Source organism: Nicotiana sylvestris, chromosome 4 (genome assembly GCF_000393655.2).
Source record: "Nicotiana sylvestris chromosome 4, ASM39365v2, whole genome shotgun sequence".
NCBI classification, from domain to species: domain Eukaryota; kingdom Viridiplantae; phylum Streptophyta; class Magnoliopsida; order Solanales; family Solanaceae; genus Nicotiana; species Nicotiana sylvestris.
In genome coordinates, this window is record NC_091060.1 from 155,394,925 (window position 1) to 155,419,371 (window position 24,447).

Genomic DNA, 24,447 nt, shown 5'->3' on the forward strand with positions numbered 1-24,447 from the left:
TGTCACCAACAGAGAAGGACAAGTAAATCCATTTTCTAAAAGAATATGAGGATATTTTGGCATGGTCATATGATGACATGACCGGTTTGAGCACGTCCATAGTGGCTCACAAGTTGCCTACTAATCCTATGTGTCCTCAAGTGAAGCAAAAACTCAGAAAATTCAAACCAAACATGAGCCTGACAATCAAGGAGGAAGTTACCAAGCAGATCAAAGCCAAAGTTCTCAAGGTGGTTGAGTACCCAACCTGGTTAGCTAATATTGTGCCAGTTCCAAAGAAGGATGGGAAAGTCAAGGTATCTGTTGACTATCAGGATTTAAACAAAGCAAGTCCCAAGGATGACTTCCCACTACCAAACATACACATCCTGATCGATAATTGCGCCAAGCATGAACTCCAATCCTTTGTAGATTGCTAGGCGGGTTATCACCAGATCTGGATGGATGAAGAAGATGCAGAGAAAACAGCTTTTATCACACCTTAGGGGTATACTGCTATAAGATGATGCCATTTGGTCTAAAGAATGCTGGGGCTACCTATATGAGAGCCATGAAAACCATATTTCATGATATGATACACAAAGAGATAGAGGTGTATGTGGACGACGTAATTATCAAATCCAAGAGAGCTGCAGACCACATAGTGGACTTAAGAAAGTTCTTTGACAGGTTAAAGAGGTTCAACTTGAAACTGAACCCCGCAAAATGTGCATTTGGGGTTCCCACAGGAAAGCTACTAGGATTCATTGTCAATCGCCGGGGGATTGAGCTAGATCCGTCCAAAGTCAAGGCCATTCAGGAGTTACCACCACCTAGGAGCAAAAAGGATGTGATGAGCTTCCTAGGACGTCTCAACTATATCAGTCAATACATAGCACAGTACACAGTCATATGTGAACCCATCTTCAAGATGCTAAGAAAAGATGTCGAGACAAGCCGAACAGAGGATTGTCAGAGGGCCTTCGACAAAATCAAGGAGTACCTGTCCACACCACCAGTTCTAGTCCCGCCAGAACCAGGACGAACTTTGCTACTTTATCTATCTGTTGGATGAGCCTTCGGATGTGTTCTGGGACAACATAACGAGACAGGAAGAAAGGAGCAAGCCATATATTACTTGAGTAAGAAGTTCAGCCCGGTACTCTCTACTGTAGCGCACTTGTTGTGCTTTGACATGGATAGCTCAAAAATTGAGGCATTACTTTTGTGTCTACACTACATACTTTTTATCCAGGATGGACCCTTTAAAGTACATATTCCAGAAGCCTATGCCGATTGGGAAGTTAGCCAAGTGGCAAATACTATTGAGTGAGTTCGACATCGTCTATGTAACTCAAAAGGAGATCAAAGGACAAGCATTGGCAGATCATCTTGCTAAAAATCTGGTGGGAGGAGAATACGAACCCTTGAAAATGTATTTTCCTGATGAAGAAGTATCATTCGTAGGATAAGACATTACGAAGCATACGACGGTTGGAGGATGTTCTTTGATGAAGCTGCAAATTTCAGAGGAGTAGGTATTGGAGCAGTTTTGGTGTCAATAATGGGTCAACATTAACTGGTATCTACTAAACTCAGATTTCCCTACTTCAACAACATGGCAGAGTACGAAGCCTGCATACTAGGGCTTAACATGGCAATCGACATGAACATTAAGGAGCTACTGGTGATCGGTGATTCAGATTTTCTAGTGCGCCAGGTACAAGGAGAGTGGGCCACCAAGAATTCCAAGATATTGCCATATCTGTACCATGTGCAGGAATTTAGAAAGAGGTTTACGAAGATAGAATTCTGACATGTGCCAAAAATTCAGAATGAGTTTGTTGATGCCTTGGCCACCTTATCATCTATGATACAATATACAGATAAGAATTATATTGATCCCATTACGGTGAAGATCCATAATCGGCCGGAATATTGTGCTCATGTTGAAGAAGAAACAGATGAAAAGCCTTGGTTCCATGACATCAAGGAGTATTTGTCAAGGGGAGAATATCGGGAGCATGCAAATCACACTCAGAAATGCACAAACCGGAGATTGTCCAATCACTTCTTCTAGAGTGGAGGAAATCTGTATAGAAGAACTCCCGATTTAGGATTGCTAAGATGCGTCGATGCAAAAAAAGCTTCTAAACTGCTTGAGGATGTGCATGCCGGAACCTATGGCCCGCACATGAATGGTTTTGTCTTGGCTAAGAAGATACTCAGGGCCGGCTATTTTTAGATGACCATGGAGACAGACTGCATCCAGTATGTCCGCAAATGCTTTCAATGCCAGGTGCATGCCGATATGATGAAAGTGCCGCCAAATGAGCTCAATGTAACAAGCTCACCTTTGCCATTCGCCGCCTGGGGAATGGATATTCTTTGTCCGATTGAGCCCACTGCTTCAAACGGACACAAGTTTATTCTGGTAGCCATTGATTACTTCACAAAATGGGTAGAGGCTACATTTTACAAAGCTGTAACCAAGAAAGTCGTCGTAGTTTTTGTCAAAGATCATATTGTTTGCCGATTCGTAGTTCCCGAGTCCACTTTACTGATAATGACGCCAATCTCAACAGTGATTTGATTAAAGCCATGTGTGAGACTTTCAAAATCAAGCACAAGAATTGCAAAGCCTATAGACCTCAGATGAATGGAGCCGTAGAAGCCGCCAACAAAAAATCAAGAAGATACTAAGGAAGATGGTAGAGAACCACAAACAATGGCACGATAAGCTACCTTTTGCTTTATTGGGTTACCGCACTACGGTTCGCACATCAATCGGGACAACTCCCTATATGTTGGTTTATGGTACCGAGGCTGTCATCCCAGCCGAGGTAGAGATTCCTTCTCTAAGAATCATACATGAAGCTTAACTCAGCGATGCAAAATGGATAAGGAGTCGCTATAAACAATTGGCCCTTATCGATGGAAAGAGGATGAACGTAGTGTGTCACAGTCAACTTTATCAAAACAGAATGTCCACAGCTTTCAATAAAAAGGTCAAACCAAGGCAATTTGCACCAGGACAGTTAGTGCTAAAGAAGATCTTCCCACACCAAGATGAAGCCAAAGGGAAATTCTCTCCCAACTGGCAAGGTCCTTACATGGTTCACAGGGTGTTAACAAGAGTAAGGCTGTATTGTGGGCTTGGCCCGGGCCTAAATGGGCTAAACGAGTCGGGCCAAACGGTCCCGGGCTCTGGCGGGCCGGTCTCTGGCGGTCCCGGGCTTAGCGGTCCTGGAGGGTGGAACTGGCCCACTACGGGCCTAAGCCCACATGGTCCCAGGCTAAATGGGTCGGGTCCACGGGCTAAACAGGCCTAAGTGTTCCGGGCTATTTTTTTTTGAATTTTTTTTATCTAAAGCAATTTCTTGTAAATTATATATATATATATATATATATATATATTAATTGCTTATATGTATATATATATATATATATATACATACTATATATAATAAATACTCTATATATACATGGCAATATTATTAATTTTATTATTATTATTATTATTATTATTATTATTATTGTTATTATTATTATTATTGTTGTTGTTATTATTATTGTTATTATTATTGTTATTGTTATTATTTTTTATTTTTTTAAAATCATTTCCGAAATTACTATATATATATATATATATATATATATATATATATATATATATATATATATATATATATATACATATACATATATTATTTATATATCTATACTATATAATTTAGATAATTTACAAGAAATTGTCGTATATAGTATATTGCCTTATATAACATTGTATACATTAGCTATATTAAGACGTGTGTGTATATGTATACATATATATATATATATATATATATATATATATATATATATATATATATGAACTCGGTATCAAAGCTGCAAATTAAAGTTTACATTTAATACTTCAAATTAAAGTTCAATGCCTTCAACATAATACTTGAAATTAATCTAACAAACTAAAACATTAAGCATAATATGTCTAATAATTTTAAAATAACACAAATTGTCTCAAATCAACTAAAAATCTTAAATAAGAATGTCTGGAGAACGCGCAAGGCAACTCTTTATATGCCTCTTTAAACAGGTTGTGCCCTCCTTTGGACGACGAGTGTAGACTCGACCATTATTCTTGCACTTTATTATGTAAACTTCTTCATTTTCTTCTACCACATTAAAGTATTCTAAAACAAATGGGTGCAATCTAGAATTATCGGGCATGATTTAACATGAATTAAGAATTTGAGTTTGAGAAATGAGAGATGAGTGAAGACTTGAAGACTTGAATACTTTAATTTGAGTTTGAGAAATGAGAGAGATTGATGATTTTGTGAGTAAAAATGAAAGAATGAGGGGGTATTTATAGTTGAGAATAGGAAAAAAAGTGTAATTATTAGAAGTTTGGGGGCCAAATGGCTATTTTTTAAAAAGCCAAACGACTAAAATGGCAGGCCAAGGACTAGTTTTTGAACTTCTAACCGTTCGGCTTTTCTTAAAAAAAAATTTTTGAAAAATAGTTGTTGGGCCCGTTTGGCCCGTTAGGCCCATTTGAACCTGCCCAGGCCCGCCTGCCAGTCCCAGGCTAAACGGTCCCGGGCTCGTGGTCTACTTTGGGAGGACCAACCCACAACGGGCTTTTAGGACCGTTAGGGACCAGCCCGTTTGGCCCGTTTGCTAGCGGTCCCGGGGCGGTCCTAGGCTGGGCCCGACCCACTATACAGCCTTAAATAGGAGGAGCACTCATACTTGGAGAAATGGACTGAGAAATTTGGCCAAAACCAATCAATTTAGATGCAGTTAAGAGATAATATGCTTAGACAATTTATATTTCCTCATCTGATGTAATTAAACTATGCTTGACCTGATTCCCATTTAAGACGGGATACGTAAGCACCCTTATGGGTTCGGTCATATCATAATAAAATTTCTACCCCCCCTAGATTAGAAACTGAGGCAGAATTTTGAGAAGGACCCTCAAAATTCCGGAGCAAGTCCAGCCAGCGCCAATATATGTCAGACGGTCAGAAATTGGTTAATAAATTGGGGCAGAATTTTTAGAAGGAGGTTCAGCAAGGCCTATTACCCACAAACGGTCAAAAGATCATCTACCAAACTGGGGTAGAATTGCTGCAGTGTCTCTAAAATGTGTTACAGTCACTAGTTCATCTAAAATTACTTGATATATCGATATTTTTCTAAACGACTCTATTTTTATCGATAATTGCATATTTTTCGAAAACTTTATTTCCATAACAGTCAGGTGTTACCTAGGGGAACTCGAAAAGGCCTTCAGAACGGAACAAAGCAAGGCCAGCAGACAGAAGCACGAACCAACCTCCTCTCACAAAACTTACAATTTTTCTTTGAACGCAGGCACATCTGACGTAGCAATAGCATCCGCAAATATATACACGTAATTCGCTATCAATCAGGACATAAGACACCGAATATATCTCCAGCTATGACATATACCACTCTTTGCTACTTGTTCTCTTCTTGAGGCTAATCATTGCCTCCATATTTGCATGAAGCTAATCCCTGCCTCCATTTATGCATGAGGCTAATCATTGCCTCCATATTTGCATGAGGCTAATCCTTGCCTCCACACCTGCATGAGGCTAGTCCCTGCCTCCATATCTTCATGAGGCTAATCCTTGTCTCCATATTTGCATGAGGCTAATACTTGCCTCCGCACCTGCATGAGGCTAATCCTTGCCTCCATATCTGCATGAGGCCAATCCTGCCTCCATATTTGCATGAGGCTAATCTCTGCCTCCATACCTGCATGAGGCTAACCCTTGCCTCCCTATCTGCATGGGACTAAGCATTGTTCCTATTTTCACAAATAGTTCTCTATTTCTAGTACTATCTATTTGCTTTTCAATCGGGCTAAGCTCTGCCCTCCACTTCACAAGACCAAGCCTTGTCTTGTTAACATTATAATATTGCATCTCATAGGTTGAAATATCACCAATCTATCCAAGTGCGTCATAGTCTAAAAGGCATCATCCTCATAGTCGGAAGACACCATGCCATGGACTGAGGGTCCCTCAAATTTGCATATCATTATTCAAAGGCGTCATACTTCGGAGGCACCATCTGCATGGCCCGAAAACAACATTTCTTGGCCTGCGAATCCCTCACTAAAAAATTCATGGCCCAGGACATCATGGTCCAAGGATGTCATCTTTAACTGTCCAAAAGACAACCTTCATGGTCCAAAGAGAATCTGCATCATGTTTAAATTTTCGCGCAAATACATGTCGGCAGCATCTTTTCATATGCAAGTGACCACCAAGTAACTGCTATCCTAGAAGGAGCGACCTCGCTCCAGTTCCTTCAACTTTCTCAAACCTTAACTGCTCACCTTACCCACTTTTGCATCCCGTGTTCGTTCATGCAATGACTTCATCAGTATATTCCGCTAATGAATCCAGAACTATACATGCCTAATTCCTATAAAACTAGGGATATGTAGGCAACTCAAGGCCAGAGTCTGGCCTCTGTCTTTCAAAGCATCTCGTCCGATCAAAATTGGCCATCATTTCTTTACCCGAAAACTCTTTCTTCCTTCCCGGGAAAAGAGGGGCAGCTGTTGTTACCCAATGTTTCCTCATATGTTTTAACATATTATATATATATATATATATACTTTTAAAATAGCACATATGCAGTTATAAGCATGCATAAGCATTTTTATAATTTTTCTATAATTTTTAAAAGCTCCAAATTGATTTATTTCTTCGCTTTTTATTTGTAAAGTTTCCAATAATTATCCTTCAAATTATTTTAGTGGTGATTTAGTCATCTAAATTCTTTATTTATTCTAAAATATTGTTTAAATATTTTAGTGCATTGTTTAGGCTAGATTGCATATCTTTGCAATAATAGCCCTACTAATACATAATTACATTATTGATGCATAAAATGATCTTTTATATTTTAAAAATGTTAAAAAACTATTTTAAATCATTTTAGTACCCGTAAATATTTTTGGAAATCATTTATTATTCTTTATAAATTATATAACTATTAAAAGTGGCTATTTAAAATCATGCCTATTTTTGTTTTCCATTTCAGCCCCAACCTTTCCCAATTACCAGCCCAATTTCGATTAAATTACCCAGCCTGAACCCCAGCTACCCTATCTGACCCCCAAAACCTTTTAATCTCGGTTATTGATCATAAAGATCAACGGCCACAAACGAGCATTCCTAAAATAAACCCAAAAGACCCCCCAAACCCTATCATTTCATACTACTCGCTTCCCTAAAACCCCTCTTTGCTCTCAAACGCTCTCAAAACCAAACCCTAATAATCTCATTGACCCTCGTCCATGGCAATCTCCGATGATTTCTCACCACCTCTCAGGCCTCCAATGGCCTCCCTCACGTTAATCTTGCCATTTCCAGGGCCCTCAACGGACTAGGGCTATTTGGCTTGCATGTATGGTTCCTCTCTCGCCTGTGTCACGCCATTCCAGTTTGATTCCGGGTAAGATCGTCCTATATTGACTACTATCTATGGTTTTCTAAGCAGGTTTCTTTACCTCTGTATGGTTCTCTTCCAAACCCTAATTTCTTTTCTAAAACCTCTTAGATCTGTACAGATCTAAGATGATTTGGGTTTGTTTCATGTGAGTTTTACAATAACCTTAAGATTTTTTACAAGAGTTGTACGATTTTCAAGCGATTTTCATTTTTTCCTAAACTAGGGTTTTTGAAATTTCTTTTTACCAATTGTTTGATGACTTTTTGTGTTTAATCTTCTGCTTCTCATATATTTTGACTGATTTTGTAAGTCTGCTACAACCTTAGCCCGTTTGTACTAAAAGGCCTAATTCTTTTGATGTTCTTCGTCTAGTTTCTGAGTACTAGTATATCGACTGGTTCTTACTTTGGGTTCTTGTGATTTCTCGTTCCTTTCTTGCTCTAATATGCTTCTACTGAACTTATTAGTTTGACCTTTCACTGATTCTATGTGCTTGTGTTCGTCCTGACTATGCATGTTAGGACCTGTAACATTCTCCTTGAATAAGTTATGTGGAGTCCTGACTATTCATGTACTACCTTATTTTGTATGTGAATCATGCTGACTCTTTCATGACTTTCTCCTTGATTATTCTGAATTCCTCATTTCTTGGTTTGATTTGAATACTTTCTCTTAAATTTTCGATTCTTACCTCTCTATTTGATTCGATTGAATTGCTTGCCTTAATTAATTTTCCTTTGCATTGTTTGTATTTTGCTGATTCTTACTGATTTGTTTCCTTAATTAAAACATCTGTTCATTTACTTCTAATTACCTACTCTGTACTAAACCTTACTTGATTCTTTTCCTTAAATACTTAGCATCTTTTTACCGTTGATTTAAATTGTCCCTTGATTAAGGAAAAAACTTGCTGATTTACATGTGACTTCCCTGATTTGCTACTTAATTGATCTTTTACCTTATTTGTTAAGCTTTTGATTACTATATAAACCCCTTCTTATTTTAATTTCAAAACAACGAACACTAGTTCATCTACACTATTATACTCTCAAAAGCTCTCTACTCTCTCATGTTCCTTGCAATTCTTATTAGTCCAGCCGGCTGTAAGCCACGGCTGGCTACTGATCTCTACTATGTATTCTGTATACTCTCCTTAACTGGTATGTTCTGATTCAATTCACATGCCACACTATGTGATTCCTTTGTTGCTACAGTTCATCAATTTATGACTTCCAGTTCTATGTGCTATTCTACTTAATATGCAATCAGCATGCCTAGATTACTATATCACAAAGCATGTGTAAGCTTATAGCTATTATATTGTTTGGCATGCCAATCCTACTTTAAATAATTGGTTCACTAGCATGTCCCAAGTTACATTTTATGCTTATGATTTCACCCAGCATGACCGAATCCTGCTTGTTCTATATATGATTAGTATTTCTAAAAACTTAAATTTTCGATGAGTGTTTGTCTAGTCCAGTTTGTTCTATTTCACTAATGAGATCTTACTTGTGTCTTAAACCTATGTGTTCTCAACTTAACTTTGCAACTACAATTTGTGTATTTGATTGCCATCACTAAGGTGCATTCTAGGTGTTCCCCCTACCTCTTTCCCTTGTGTGAGGTCTTTTCTGAAACTGTGTGTTCTCTGACTTGCTTTCTGTTTGTTTTAAAATGTTCTTCATGTTTTCTCAAACTATTCCCACTCTAGCTATGTTCTTATTTTCATAAAATTCTTTCAATTACTAAGACCTTCTTTCTCCGTTTACAAAACTCTTTCAAAGTCATTATGCACTCTCACATCACTCTTAGAATACTAGTTTCAGCCCCTCTGATATGTGTACTACCTTGAGACCCTTTGAGGTCTCTCGGAACTCTGGCATGTCAGAGCTAGCCTTTCCATACTGCACCTAAATCAGTTATTGTTTGAGAATAGGTCTAGGTGTGAGCACTGCTTGGGATCCTTGAGGTCCTTAGAGAACTCTGACACACCTAAACATGATATTTTCTATGGAACGTTGGCATTTGAGGCTATTGGAGGCTTGGAAGTCGTTTGGGCCTACTACAGGCTCCCTATAGACTAACTATTATTTATTTATGTATTTTATTCATTGGTCTGTAATAATTATTGTAAACAACATTGGGGTTGTGAGCACGTGATTTTTGTTTTACGCGACAATCACTCCAAAAGAAATAAAATAATAACTAATGGTCCTGCTGTACAAGTTTTGGATTTTATGTGGCATATTTGTTAGTTATCTGTGATCTTGTCCGTGTTTATTTTATTCAAAAAAAAAATGTGTGTGCATCTTTCATTCTATTTTTGTCATTAAGTGATGTTAGTGTAATTAAATGTTAATTGTATGTAAATTGTTGTTTATTGTTTTATATGATATTATTTGGAAAATTAATTTAAGAAATTAAAAAGAAAAAAAAGAAGAAGAAAGAGTTTTCGGACTTGGGCCAGTCCAATTTTTAAACAAACAGGCCCAAACAACCCAACCCAAAACCCCATGTTTACCCGGTCTAGACCAGCTGACCTCAGGGGGCGTCCAAACGATGCCGTATTGATCTGGTCTGATCTGGGCCGTTGATATCAGATTGATCAACGGCCAAGAGCACATTCCCCATACCCACGAACAAACCCGACCCGTTCAACCCCGGACCGACCCCAACCCTTGGCATTTGAAACGACACCGTTTCCCCATCAGTTGAAAGATCCTGGCCTTTCATCTCGCCTCATCCAACGGCTGAGATCAATCCACCCATTCCATATATAAACTTTCCTACCATACCCTGCCCCCCTATCCAAGACCCCCGCCTTCGTCCTCATCCCCTTTCCCCACGAAACCTTGGACGCCCCCTTTTCCTTCACCATTAATCCCGGTGGCCTGGACGCCGGTGACTCCCACCTTAACACCGTAGGACCACCTCACCGCCCTGAACATGGATCTGTTAACCGCTTAGCTCGAATCCCATCCCACCTTCTCGAATCTTCATTTGAAGATTCGAGTCAAAACTCGATCTACACCGATCTGCCCTAGATTCGTACCAGACAGTCCCCGGACCTCCCTCGTGACCAAACCATGCTTGGTTTGGTCCGAATCTAACCATGGAAACCCAAATCCCCAATCTACCATCTGTGAACCCTAGAAACCCCAAGCCTGGCCTGTGTCCGTTTGAGCTAAAGTGATTAGGGTCTAATGGACCTTAATCGAAGTGTTCTCAGCTGAGAACACTTCGATTAAAGTCCGTTCAACCCTAAGAAGGGTCCGTTCAAACACGAGCTGATTTTTCTGATTTTTTCTTTCAATGATTTTAAGGTAAGTTTGTTTGCTTTTCTTTATTTCATTTCGTGTGTTTGTTAAAGTTCTGTTCGTATGACCAAACGTTTTTTTTTAATTTGTGTTTTGAATTTTACCAATTGTTTTTTGCTCACCTTGCCTGGACCTCTGTATTTGGTCAAATGTTTCCTCATTCACCGATAATGTGTGTGTATGTAAACTGCCTAATCGATTGAATTGAAATTGTTTGAGTAGTCATTCCCCAAGTTAATCTCTGTTTTGACATTGTAATCTGAACCCCTTTGTTAGTACTGTTAGATTTCTGATCATGGTTTTCGATTATACATGTTATGATTAGTATAGTCGAGTCGACATATGTCGTCGATTAGTTTCAGCTGTTTGAACAATAACAAATTGATCTGCTTCTGTTAAGCATTGTCTGAATCAATTAGGGATTGAGTTTAGCTACTTATAGTTGTTGATTTGAATCAGAAATATAACAGGATTTGGTTTGTTTAGTTGCAATCTGAATTATTGTCATGTGCATTTGTGCACAGCATATGCATTTAGGGCCTTTAGGATTAAAATAAGCTTGTCAACAGGTGCTGTCAGAACACACCCCTGCTGCCCATACCCTGTTTTAATTTAGAAATAATAAGCCCATTCAGAGATATGTCTGTCAGGGAATATCATGGTAGGGGTCTTATTTTAAATAGTTGAGTGGAAAAACCACAGACCACATGGGAGGGGTTCTGATTTGTCTAGAGGCTGTAAAGGGCTGAGGCTGGGCTTATAAGAGAAGCAAATTTCCATTAGAGGGACGGAAAAAAAAGGAGACAAGATGAGACTGAATTTTTCTGGACTTGTCAAAAGAAATACATAAAGAGATAAGAGAAGTAAGGATACAGATTGGGGGGAACTGAATTTCGAAAAGAAGAGAGACATAGAGAGGCATATACAGATACACATTGAGAGAGGCATAACACAGAAAATAGGAACTGCATTTCCATTGTTGTCTTGACTTTCACTGGTCTGGACTTGTTTGCTCCACACTGATTTCTTCTGAGACCTGACTGAAGTTACTGTTTGTTTGTAGCATTAGTTCACTTCTGGATTTGTTCTTCCTGAATTCTGATTCTATACTACTGGTTATTGCTGTCATTCTGCCATTTTTCCATCGGCTCTAGCTGCATCTTGCACTAGGATTTGTTCTGTTTGTTACCTGCCGTTACTGCTGCTGTTTGGTATTGCTTCTAGTGCTCTACTGACCTCCCTGCTTCTTCTGTTGTATCCAACATCCAGGTACATACTATAAATTCGCATCTGATGTAACAATGAAAGCATGAAATAAAGATATGCGGGAGTTTAATCATTCGTTGCTGCGGTTACAGTTTTATGAATGTTGTTAGATTTGTGTAACTTGTTTAGTTTGTAACTCAATAAAGAAACACATTAGGTGGCCTGTACTTAATTGAAGCTTAGTTTGTTTTAAAATTGTGATTTTAGTTATTTAGTTGGTTGTATGATAAGGAATGCATGAGTGTTTGGCACACAGATAAGTAGACTTCCTTTAGGCCATATTTGGTATGTATAGAGCAGAATGTTTTAACCTTTCGGCTATATTTTGTATGCATAGAGCAGAATGCCTTAACCTTGCCAAATATAATGTAGTTTTAATCTTTCGAGTTCTAACTTTATCGGATCTCGTTAGGCAGTTCACATGACCATGTTCAAACCCTATTAGTAGCAGTTTCCGATAGTTAATTCTATTGATCTGGTTTAAATAAGTGAGTTTCAAATTCGGGTTTGAAGAACATTTAACATAGGCTTTAGCAGTTTTATTAATCTTGTATATTAATCTCCTCTAGCGATTTAACAGCATGTTCATCCATGAAATAAGGCACAAAACAATTCACGCCTCATAAACAACTAATCAGATAATCAAATAAGAATCCGAAGTTAGCATGTAATTAATTAAGAGATTTTCTTTTATTTTAGAGACGAACTTAATAGGAAAATATAGTCACTGTAGGTTTATCCTTTTAAATAAAAATGAGACGAGCCTCGACAAACAAAAATGCACAAGCTGCGGGGCCCTCTAAATGTATATATTAAAATACTTAGAATTCGGGACAGGCCGTTTAGCGAATTTTACGGCCTTCCCAAAATAACAATACGCTAGTTGCTTTAGGCGCACCTTTAATAATTTAACCTTCTTAAACACGGGTGCACATTGATGTGACCCAAATCCAAATCTCAACGGAGTCAAAATGTGTTGACGATCACGGGTGCATTGATTGTGACGTGTTTTGAGATGCATTCTCACGACGTTGCAATTCTATAAAAATAAATGATAATAATAAAAGCGGTTTAAACTTAATAAAAGCACGTAAGTCATAACATGTATTTAAATCAGATATTTAGCCATTATAACAATTTAAGCGACCGTGCTAGAACCACGGGATTCGAGGGTGCCTAACACCTTCCCTCGGGTCAACAGAATTCCTTACTTAGAATTTCTGGTTCGCAGACTTCATTTGGAAAAGTCGAAAATTTCCTCGATTTGGGATTCAAGATAAACCGGTGACTTGGGACACCAAAAGCCAAACCTTTCCCAAGTGGCGACTCTGAATTAAATAAATAATCCCATTTCAAATATTGTCACTTAAATTGGAAAAACTCCCTCGCGCATTTTCTACCCTTCGGGGCGGGGCGCGCAAAAAGGAGGTGTGACAGGGGTGATTAGTGAACAAAGGATGGGTAGTTATATATATGTTGGGTAGCTTGGGTAGATATCATGCCTATAGGGTTGTGTTAATTCAAATGTGTTTACTATGTTTGTTGTACTTCCACAATATTAGAAATCATGCCTATAGTATCTAAATGGTTTTAATAATAGATATCATGCCTATAAGGTTAAAATCATCTTTATATTTAGATATCATGCCTATGGAGATAAATTAATTGAAGTTTAGTTTTCGTTATAGCATATATTCACATTCGTCTTCTTAGATTTCATGCTTATAAGTTCAAGAGTCAGCTTTAATAACTAGATAACATGCCTATATGGATTAAAATCAGCTCTAATAGAAATCATGCCTATAGAACTTGAAATTAGTTTAGTTAAACAAATCGGTCAATTCATGTTTGAATTGGTTTAATTAACTATCCATTTCTTTAAACGAGTTTTTAAGTAATGCCTTAAATTAGTACCGCTAGAAAGCATGTCTATAGGATCTCATGTTTTCCGTTTAAAATTGATCAATGTTTTACTACATTCCTAATAGATATCATACCTTTAGGATGTCACTGTTATGCGCTTAGGCAAGCCTATAAGGCGATTAAAATTCTGCAACTATAAAACTGTGCTTTGTTATTTGAGACTGCTCAGATTTAACAGGTCTAAAATCAGTAGGCAAACTAATAGGACTTTGCCACTTTTTCCTAATTCAATACTGTATAATCCCTGCTCACCTATATATTATGTTCTAGGATATTCTCTTAAATACCTGATTGTTGTTTGAAGACGTGCATTTACTAGTTATATTTGTGGAGGTGACTGTGAGCCTGTAATTTGTTCTCTTTAAATGCAATCCTAATTGTTCTTGATTGATGCGTAGACTTTTATCCTTTAAAACCTTAGGAAGTTCTAGAACTACCCTAATTAGAGGTCCTAAATACCTCCAGGGCCACAAGGAAGGGACGTGTAGTGCACGCATAGGACATTTTTCAAGGTCACTAGAACGCTTTAGGCTATGACCAGGGGATGGAATTGGATAGTAAGAATATGATGACTACGCGCTAATGTCACGTGTATCCCCTCATTGAGAAGTGTTTACCAGGCATTGTGTGGTGTGATCCTGTAGGCCAACCAGCCTAGGACCCCTCTTTCCCAATTCTCGATGTTTAAACATTACTTCTTCTCTATATATGTGCAATATGTTGAAAGTCTTTTCATTTTGTCTCATTACTTGAGTCATATGATGTCCAAAACATGCCTTCATTTGCAAGTATGTATTTAAATTATTTATTTAAAAGGACAAATTCATAAGTATATGTTCGGCTCGGGACCTACCATTATGGACCAAGAGGGGTACCTAACACCTTCCCCTCAGGGTTATTTCGAGCCCTTACCCTAAATCTCTGGTAATGCAAACTGGTCTAAGAGCTAATCGCTCTAGGTTCCCTAACGCACCATAATCCGTTAGGTGGCAAATCTTCAAAATACCCAAATTTCCAAAAGGAAATGAGTTACTACCCCCCATGAATATCGAAACCCGGACTTCTCTCTCTCGGCGGAGGAAAAAAAGGGGGTGGGACAAGTACGATTCGTGCTTTTGATGTTGTTTGGTATGATTTGAGGCCTCAAGTAGGTCCATATTATGTTTTGGTATTAGTTGGTGTGATTGGATAGGGTCCTAAGGGCCTTGGGCGTGTTTCGAGGTGGTTTTAGACCATTTCCCCTTGTTTTGAATCAACTGTCTTCTGGTGTGCTGATTTTTAATGAGCTCGCAAAAGGGAAATCGCGATCGTAGATGGTGTTTGGTGGCTAGCATCTATATGGCAGTTTAGATTTACATCTGGCAATGGGTCACAGCACCAAAACAGTTGTTACATTGCTCACTATTGTTGAGAAAATTTATCTTCGTCTAAGGAGTTACATAATGGGATTCAAAAGTACATGCAAACCCAAGTTAGATGCTATTATTTTGGAAGAAGTTACTTTACATAGAATTAAAGAGCGTACCATCCTACTATATCATTCTAAGATCAGTTTTTGCAAGAGTTGATACAACTTGAGATTAACTTAGATTAATATGTCTATTTTCAACTCGAGATTTTCTAGATGAAGCATCTTATCTCCCACCACGCACATAGTAGTTATATCTAAAGTCTTAGTAATTAAATTATTTTTTATCATTGAGTATTGGCTTGACTAGAAAGTAGGTTATGTGACATCAGGACCTTTCGAGGAAATTTTGGATCGTGACAAAAATAACACTGGCATAAGCTGTCACGACCCAAATTCCATATTATGCCGTGATGCGCCCAACACCGTTGTTAGACAAGCCAACATTAATCACTAGTGTATTCTCTTTTAAATAATTAGCACGTGATAAATTTCTCTTATTTGATAAAAATTAGGAGTTTAAAACCATAAATATAGGGAAGCAATAAATACGAATTGAAATAATAAAAGTAAACCAAAAATCATAAGTCTACTAATGTGTGTGCCAGGACCTGTTGTCACAAGTATGTGGACAATCTAGTAAAATATACAAGAAAATATCATATTATCCTACTGCCTGGAAAAGAAATTGACAGGAAAATAAAGACATAAGAGAGACTCCAGCTGCTGCAGAACGACTCAAAAGGGCAGCCCACCGAGAAATCTCAAGATGAGGAGTCAAGTCTACGTGCCAGAATGATGGCCAGATGCACCTACCTCAAAGCCTGTACAATCAAGTACAGAAGTGTTGCATGAGTACATAAAAAATATATACCCAGTAAGTATCTGACCTATCCTCGAAGAAGTAGTGACGAGGGGTCGACTCCGACGGTTACTAGGACTAACAATATAATAATATGAAGTTCAATTTGAAAATCATAATATATGTAGATAACAACAAGCTCGAAAACAAGAATACTAACCGGAAAATCCTTCTAATATATTTGAGAAATCAAGGCATTTTCTTCAATTAAAACAAGTGACCTTTTAAGCAACACACCATATGAACTATAAAGAGTTCCAGCTTTATTATCATACACAAATACCACTGAGGACGTTCGGCGCAATCCAACATAAAAGTAAAATGTGCACTACCAAGGGCGGAACGTCGTAAACCATAGATGCATCTATTAACCTGCCAAGTCAAATGACCCGCTTTCATGAGAGTAGTGGAAATAGTCACCCCGCTCGCGAAATATACTTGCGATACTGTTAAATATAAATATAACGTAATTTTCCTCAATTCTTTTCAAAATAATAATTTACTTGAAACCTTTGAAATCTTGGAATCCCCAACTTAGTTCCATTCAAAGCAAATCAACAAATATAATCAGATAACGATACCCACAAAGCATGGTATATGCCTAGAACCACCCAGACATTAGAAGGATAGTAGCTACATACGGACTCTCGTCACTTCGTGTGTACATAGCTCCCATAATTAATCATATATTAATTAAGTTTACCTATGGGAAAATTTTCCTCTTACAAGGTTAGAAAAGAGACTTGCCTCATTTCAAGCCTACTTCAAACTCAAGAATGCGCTCAAACCCTCAAACCGTAGCCGAACAATCCGAAACTTTTCAAATAGAACAATTAAAGTGATTAGCCAACCCCAAAGGCAAGATTCCTAAAATTTACCCCGAGCCCACGTACCCGGATTCCGAAAATTTTCGAAGGTAGTTGTTACCCATAACCTAAGGAACATAAATATATTATTATCACTAAGTTTCATGGTCGATTTCATGGTGAAAATCTAATTCTTGTCAAACCCTAGGATTTCCATCTACACCCATGATTTTTGCAATTTATACATGTTAATCTACCAAGAATCTAAGTGCTTAACTCACATATGGTAGGAATTACTTACCTCCAAAAGCAAGATGAAAATCCCTCTCAAGAAACTCCAAAATTGCCCAACAATAGAGTGAAAATGAGTTAAAAAGTGCCTAAGTCTCGTATTAAATGAAGTGCACTGCCTCCAGCTTTTCCGCGCCTGCGGTCACTAGGCCGCATCTATTCCCCCGCTTCTACGGACAAGGGTCTGCTTTTGCAGAAGTGGGCAAGGTCGGCTGGCATCGCACCTGCGGATGGCTCCCGCTCCTGCGGTCCCGTTTCTGCGGCGCTTGGGCTGCCTTCCTTGGCCACTTCTGCGGTGCTTGGCCCACACCTGTGGCTGACCAACCGCAGGTGTGGTTATGACAGAAGCTGGAGCTTGAGCTCTTGCTCAAAATTTTCAACTTAGCCCGAGCCTCGCCCGATTAACGCTCAGGGCCCTCGAGTCCCTGCCCGAACATACCAACAAGTTTGGAATGATAAAACGAACTCACTCGAACCCTCGGAATGGCCGAAACAACATTAAAACTAGGAATCACACTTTAAAACCAATCAAATCAAACTTATGGACTTCAAGTTCTTCAATTTACTTTCAATGCATCGAAACATACTTATACTATTCGGAATGACACCAAATTTTGCGTGCAAGTCTTGACTGATATACGCTCACTTCCGAAATCATCATACGAACCTGTTGGAACTGTCAAATCCCGATCCCGAGGTCGTTTTCTCAAAATATTACCAAAGTCAAACTTGGCCTTTTAAGCCAACTTTGAGTAACCAAGTGTTCCGTAACTCTTCCATATCCCGAACCAACCATCTCTGCAAGCCATAAATCAGTAAAAACAAGTATGAAAAGTCTTATTTAGGGGAACTGGGTCCTAGAAAGCAAAATAACCGATTGGGTCATTACATAAGCACAAGAAACTCTAAACACCTAGAGGCAAATCGATTCATCACAATCCCAACAATACCCAATGTCAAACATGAGGAGGTTTAACAAGTAATTTCTTTTCATTCTTTGAGTAGTCGATCAGCGGATTTAGTGTTCGTGCCAGTAGTTGATAAAGTAGTGGTTCTTGATTTTAGTTTGCATTTCCCGGAAGTGCAAGCCACCAGTGTGATGAAGAGGAGTATATTTGTTCCTCTTTTTACACCAAAGATACTAAGGAAAATTTTATGTTTTGTTTGTTCATTTTTTAAACAAAAATCATTTACTAAGATCCAAATAACATGGTAATAACTTTCAATCCATGACGTTAGATAAAGAATACCAGTTTCACAATGACCGAAATACTTTTAATAGTCATCCTTTTTTTCTTCTCTTCATCACGTCAAATAGTCATTTAACCAACATGGAGCTCCGACTAGCAAAAAAATATTTTAAAGTTAGTTCAAATGTTAGCAAGGAGGGCTATAACTGAGTTATTTCAAGAGGAGAGGTAATTTAAATCTTTTCAGAAAGTACAAAGGGTTGAGTCAAAATTAGGCGGGTTGAGTTAGACTCATTTTTAGCCCATCTAGACTGGTTCATTTTGCTCTACTTAAATGTTGAACAGTGTTATGAAATTAAAAGAAGAAGAGTATTGCAGAGAAAACTAGGGAGAGAGAACTCTTATTGATTTGGAGTCAATTACAATGGAATAGAACCTCTCTATTTATAGGAAAAAAGTGACTCAGGCACCAAGTAACAAACCCTAAAATCTCTCTAAAATATAGACATTCAACATAAATAAAATACTATTTATAACACTACCCCTTGAGTGTCTATCCAACAGATAATGTGTCTCGTGAAAACCTTAATTACCATAAAACCCAGTGGGAAAAAAATCCTAGAGACCCTTTGTCACAACCCAATTTCTCCCTCATTGAGTTGTCGTAATAGCACCTAGTCTCTACGACTAGGTAAGCCTAACACTTTGCGGAAAAAAGAAACAAAAGCATGAACATTAACTACTAACAATAACAATAACTAATAAGCAACTGAATGCCACTCGGCATATACAATTATGACTTCAGAAATGTACGAAACAATTCCCAAAAACCAGAAAACCTGCAAGTCACAAGCTACTAAGAAGTCTTAACTGTTATATACATCATTTCTATAGAAGGAAGGGAGATGAACATATGGGGATAGATGGGGGATCCGAGGATCTGCGGGTGCGGGAAGATATACCTTGATGTCTCCAATAAGCAGCAGCGACTGCAACTAGTGATGAGGCTGGTAAGATGAACCTGGATCTACACACACAAAAAATGTGCAGGAAAGGGCATGAGTACACCACAACGGTAGCCAGTAAGTGCCAAGCCTAACCTCGGTCGAGTAGTGACGAGATCAGGTCGGGACCCTACTAGTATAAATATAATAAAATAAGATAGAATGAAATATCACAGTAAAAATAAATATGGAAATCTAACAGGAATAGAATCAATGAAAGACAACAGCTCCGAACACAATGATAACAACAAGGGATCTCCCTGGATTCCGTAGTCTCAAATGTAAATGTGCAGGGGGATCTCCCAAAATACCGTTCCGTAGTTCCAAAGTTAATATGCAGTGCTGGGGGATCTCCCAGAATACCGTTCCGTAGTCCTAAAATAAATATGCAGTACAAGGGGATCTCCCGGAACACCGTTTAGTAGTCCCAAAGTAAATATGTAGCTCAACCAACAAGAATAACAGTTACACCAAGAGAAGCTACAGTTTTAGACTAAGTGCGAGTCAAGGAAAGCAAGAAATTTTACTAAACATGTTGCACAGAATTCAAATAGACAGTTAAAACACGTAGGCATGCTCTTTTAATCTAAACAAGATAGTTACATATGCTAGTGTAGTTTAAATAAGGAGAAAATAGGTTAGGACTTAGTGAAAAAAAAGATTTACATCAAATAGTCTGTGTACGTACTCGTCACCTCACGTACACGGTGCTCACATATCAAACAGTACCAAAATCCTAAAAGGGGTTTCCCTACATAAGGTTAGGCAAGCCACTTACCTCGAACCAAGCTCAAATCAATCCGTAACAATGCTCTTTCCATGAATATCCAGCTTCGGATGGCCCAAATCTAGCCAAATCAATTACACAACATGAATATAACTACAAGAAACTAATCTAGCTACCAAAATCAAAGCTAAAACAAGAAATTGGAAATTCGCCCCAGAAAGCCTCCCCGGACCTACGTCTCGGAATCGGGTAAAAGTCACAAAATATGAACACCCATTCACTTACGAGTCCAACCATACCAAATTTACTCAAATAGATACAAAAATCTCGATCAAAACTCCAAAATTTGGCCAATGAACTTTTCTCAATTTCCCCCCAAATTTCAAACTCAAATCCCTAATTTAATGAATAAAACAACTATGGATTAATGGAATACAACCAAAAATGAGTTAGAAATCATTACCCAATAACTTCCTCTGAAGATCCTTCAAAGAATCGCCAAAATCCGAGCTCTCAAGTCCAAAAATAAGAAAGAATTCAAACCCTTGATTTTGGCCTTTTTTGCCAGTCAAGCCACACCTGCGGTCCATTAACTACTTTTGCAGTACTGCTTCGGCGGCTAGAGCTCTGCACCTGTTGAAATTCATTAATCCTTCAGACTCCGCACCTGCGCAGCTATAACTACATCTGCGGATGCGCTTCTGCACTAACTCGCGCTAACTCGTTCGCTTTTACGGGAACTTCACTCCTTCCTCAAGTCTGCTTCTGCGATCACTTCTCCGCAGATGTGGCTCAACTTCTGTAGCTCTTGCATTGCATCTACGACCACTGACCCTCACGCCTAAAATCGCATCTGCAACCTCATCCTCACTTCTATGCGGCCGCACCTGCCGGCCTCCCACCGCAGGTGCAAAAACACCAGAACCAGCAAACTTCAGAATATGCACAAGTCCAAGTTTCATTCAGTTAAGCATCCGAAACACGCCCGAGGCCCTCGGGACCCCAAACAAATATACCAACCAATCCTAAAACATCATACGAACTTAGTCGAGTCCTCAAATCACATCAAACAATGCTAATTCATGAATCACCCTCCAATTCAAACTTAATATTAGCTACGCACGGACTCTCGTCACCTCGTGCGTACATAGCCCTCACAACTTGAAGCACATATTGAATTATTTCACCTATGGGGTAAATTCCCTCTTACAAGAATAGAAAGGAGACTTACCTCACTCCGAAGTTCTATATTCGGCTCCCAAGACCTTCCGACGACTCAAACCGATTCTCAACGCTCCAAGACTAGTTAATAATTTGCAAACCCATAAATATATACTCAAATACTCATTATAATTCAATTTATACAATTTCTAACCCCGATCTAAAAGTCGATAAAAATCACCCTCCGGCCCTCGGGCCCAGATTCCGAAAAATTTCAAAGATAACCATTACCAATAACATCACAAACTCAAATATATAATTTATTCTCAATTCCATGCCCAAATTCGATGTCAAAATCCAAAAATTCCAATATTTTATGTTTTCTACCAAAACCCCAAATTTCACTAATTTTTCATGAATTTCCATGTTAAAATCTATATATAATCCAAGTATTTAACTTGCAATAGGTGGGAATTACTTACCTTGACATAGATGATGAAGACGGAGCGCCAAACTCGCTCCTAAGTCGTCTCCCATGGAGGAAATGAGATGAAATGAGCCAAACCCATTTTGCAAGATTATACACTGCCAGACAACCCTTCTTCGCATTAGTGGTCCCCCCATCGCATTCACGACGAACAAAATTCTCGAAAGTCATTTCCTAACTGTTCTCAGACAGCTTCTAGTATAATGGTCATAACTTTTTGTACACAAATCAAAATTATAAATGGTTATATTTTCTGAAAACTAGAGACAAAGGGATACAACTTTCTATTTTCGATCATCTCCAAATTACTTATAGATTTCGAGATATGATCAATCGAATCGTGATTTGGAGGTCCGTGGTAGAATTTGGCTTGAAATGGCGAAAGTTGGAATTTTAGAAAGTTTGACCTGGAGTGAAGTAGTTGATAACGGGGTCAGATTCTAATTTCGGAGGTTGGAGCAGGTTTGTAATGTCAAATGTTACTTGTGTGTAAAATTTTAGGTCAATCGGATGTGATTTGATAGGTTTTGGCATCGGTTGTGGAAGCTAAAGTTTCAAAGTTTAATGATTTCGAATTGATGTGTGATTCTTCGTTTCAATATTGTTATGTGTGTTTTGAGGCCTCTAGTAGGTCCGTGTGATGTTATCAGACTTATTGGTATGCTTGAATATGGACCCGAGGAGCTCGGGCGAGTTTCAGACGAGGTTCAGATCATTGTTCTTCATGTTTTCATTGTTGAGGAGCTATTGGTTCTGGTGCTTCTGCACAGGTGCGATGGCCACATATGCGAGCCAAGCATTGCAGATGTGAGTTTTCGCTGAGGGGTGGAGGTCCGCAGAAGAGGATGTATTTGTGCAGAAGCGCGACCACATGTGTTGTCCTATCCATCGCAGAAGCGGTTTTATGGCAAATGCGAGTTCTTTATCCTTAGAAATGGAGGTCGCAGATGCGACATTTTTACCGCAAATACAGAATCGCTGGACAGAATGATAAATACATGGGTTCATGATTTTGGCTTCATTTTTACAGTTCCAAGTGCGGAATGGGGCGATTTTGGAGCAATTTTTGTCACAAAGATTTGGGTAAGTGTTCTACACTCAGTTTTGATTATATCTCATGAATCTATCTTCATTTTTAGCAATTGGTTGGTGAATTTAAAGAGGAAATTGGGGGTTTTGGCTTAAAGTTTTATAATATTAATTTTTGAGTCTTAAACACAGTTTTGGAGTCGCATTTGAGTGAAACTGGTATGGTTGGACTCGTAATTGAATGGGTTGTAGGATTTTGTGAGTTTTGTCGAGTTTCGAGGCGTGGTCCCGGGTGTGATTTTTGGCCGGATTTGGGATTTGATGTAGGATTCGATCTTTATCATTTATAATTGTTTCCTTGGGCTTCATCTGATGTATTTGTGTTGTTTTGGCTAGTTTTAAGTCGTTCGTAGATCGTTACGGGCATGATGGCATTCTTGGAGTATCGCTTGGGTTGCTCGATGTCTAGAATTGGCTTGTTTAAGATAAGTAACTCTTCTAAACTTAGTGCTAAGGGTATGAAACCCCGAACTTTGTGTTATGTGATTGGTGTTGAGGTGACGCACATGCTAGGTGACGGGTGTGTGGACGTGCACCCTGTGAGTTATGACTATGTTGTTTCCAAGGCACTATTTAGTGTCCCACTTTGTTGATATTTGTGTTTTTCACCATATGATAAAGTAATTGAGTTATACATTATGATAGATATCATGTTTAGGCTTTATACTGATATTGTTGGGACCCCCTAGCGATCGTTTCTTGTTGTCATCTCATTGATTTCATTGATATTTTGTACTCAGTCACATTCATGCATTCATAACGTATATCAGTCTCAGTTAGTACTTATGGATACATCATATCATTATTTCGGGTCAGTTTTCATGATATTGTTAGCCCGTGGGTGAGACTGGAGAGATTGATGACTGAGTGAGGCCGAGAGCCTGATTATAAGTGACATTTATGGGATCGGGCTGTACGCCACAACATGTTTTATTGATTTATGCCATGATTGGCTTGTTATATAGCTTGGGCTAAAAGGAGCCCCTCCGGAATCTACACCCCCAGTGAGCGTGGATGATATTATTGAGGGATGGATTTCCTTGGATATGGATTTGTCTGAAATATTTGACAACTGGAGATGGAATTCTCCACAGGGTTGAATTGCCCTTTTTCCTCAGTAATGGATGACTTATAATCAGTGTTGTATATGTTCCAGGATGGAAAATCAACCCCTCGTGATGGCGCCTATCGTGGAACTAGGCCAGCCTCAACTCAACAAAAAATAAACCAGCCACAATACTAAAATTTAGAACATTTGCAGAAGAGTACTTTTATCATTTAAGAAAAATAAACTATTCATAACATAAGTAAAATCCATAACACGATTCAACTAGCCCAAAACCAGGGTGTCACGGGATACATGAGCATCTAGAGAAATAACATAGTCTACTACAATATTTACCGAATATTGTAAATATTCGGTCTGATTGC

General features: G+C 38.5%; 1 protein-coding gene across 1 annotated transcript; it reads left to right on the forward strand.

Annotated features, from left to right (window-relative positions):
• The first annotated feature begins 1,633 nt into the window (after positions 1–1,633).
• LOC138890378 (uncharacterized) lies at positions 1,634–2,059 on the forward strand. The gene is made up of 2 exons (XM_070173760.1): positions 1,634–1,699; positions 1,814–2,059. Exons 1-2 carry the CDS (start codon positions 1,634–1,636, stop codon positions 2,057–2,059), a joined length of 312 nt encoding a protein of 103 aa, XP_070029861.1.
• Positions 2,060–24,447: the final 22,388 nt, after the last annotated feature.

Bases quoted from the DNA above. Each gene is read 5' to 3' on its own strand.
- LOC138890378 (XM_070173760.1), top strand. From the start codon at position 1,634: ATGGCAATCGACATGAACATTAAGGAGCTACTGGTGATCGGTGATTCA. The intron at 1,700-1,813 runs GTACAAGGAGAG...CCAAAAATTCAG, and splicing joins CAGATTTTCTAGTGCGCCAG to AATGAGTTTGTTGATGCCTT.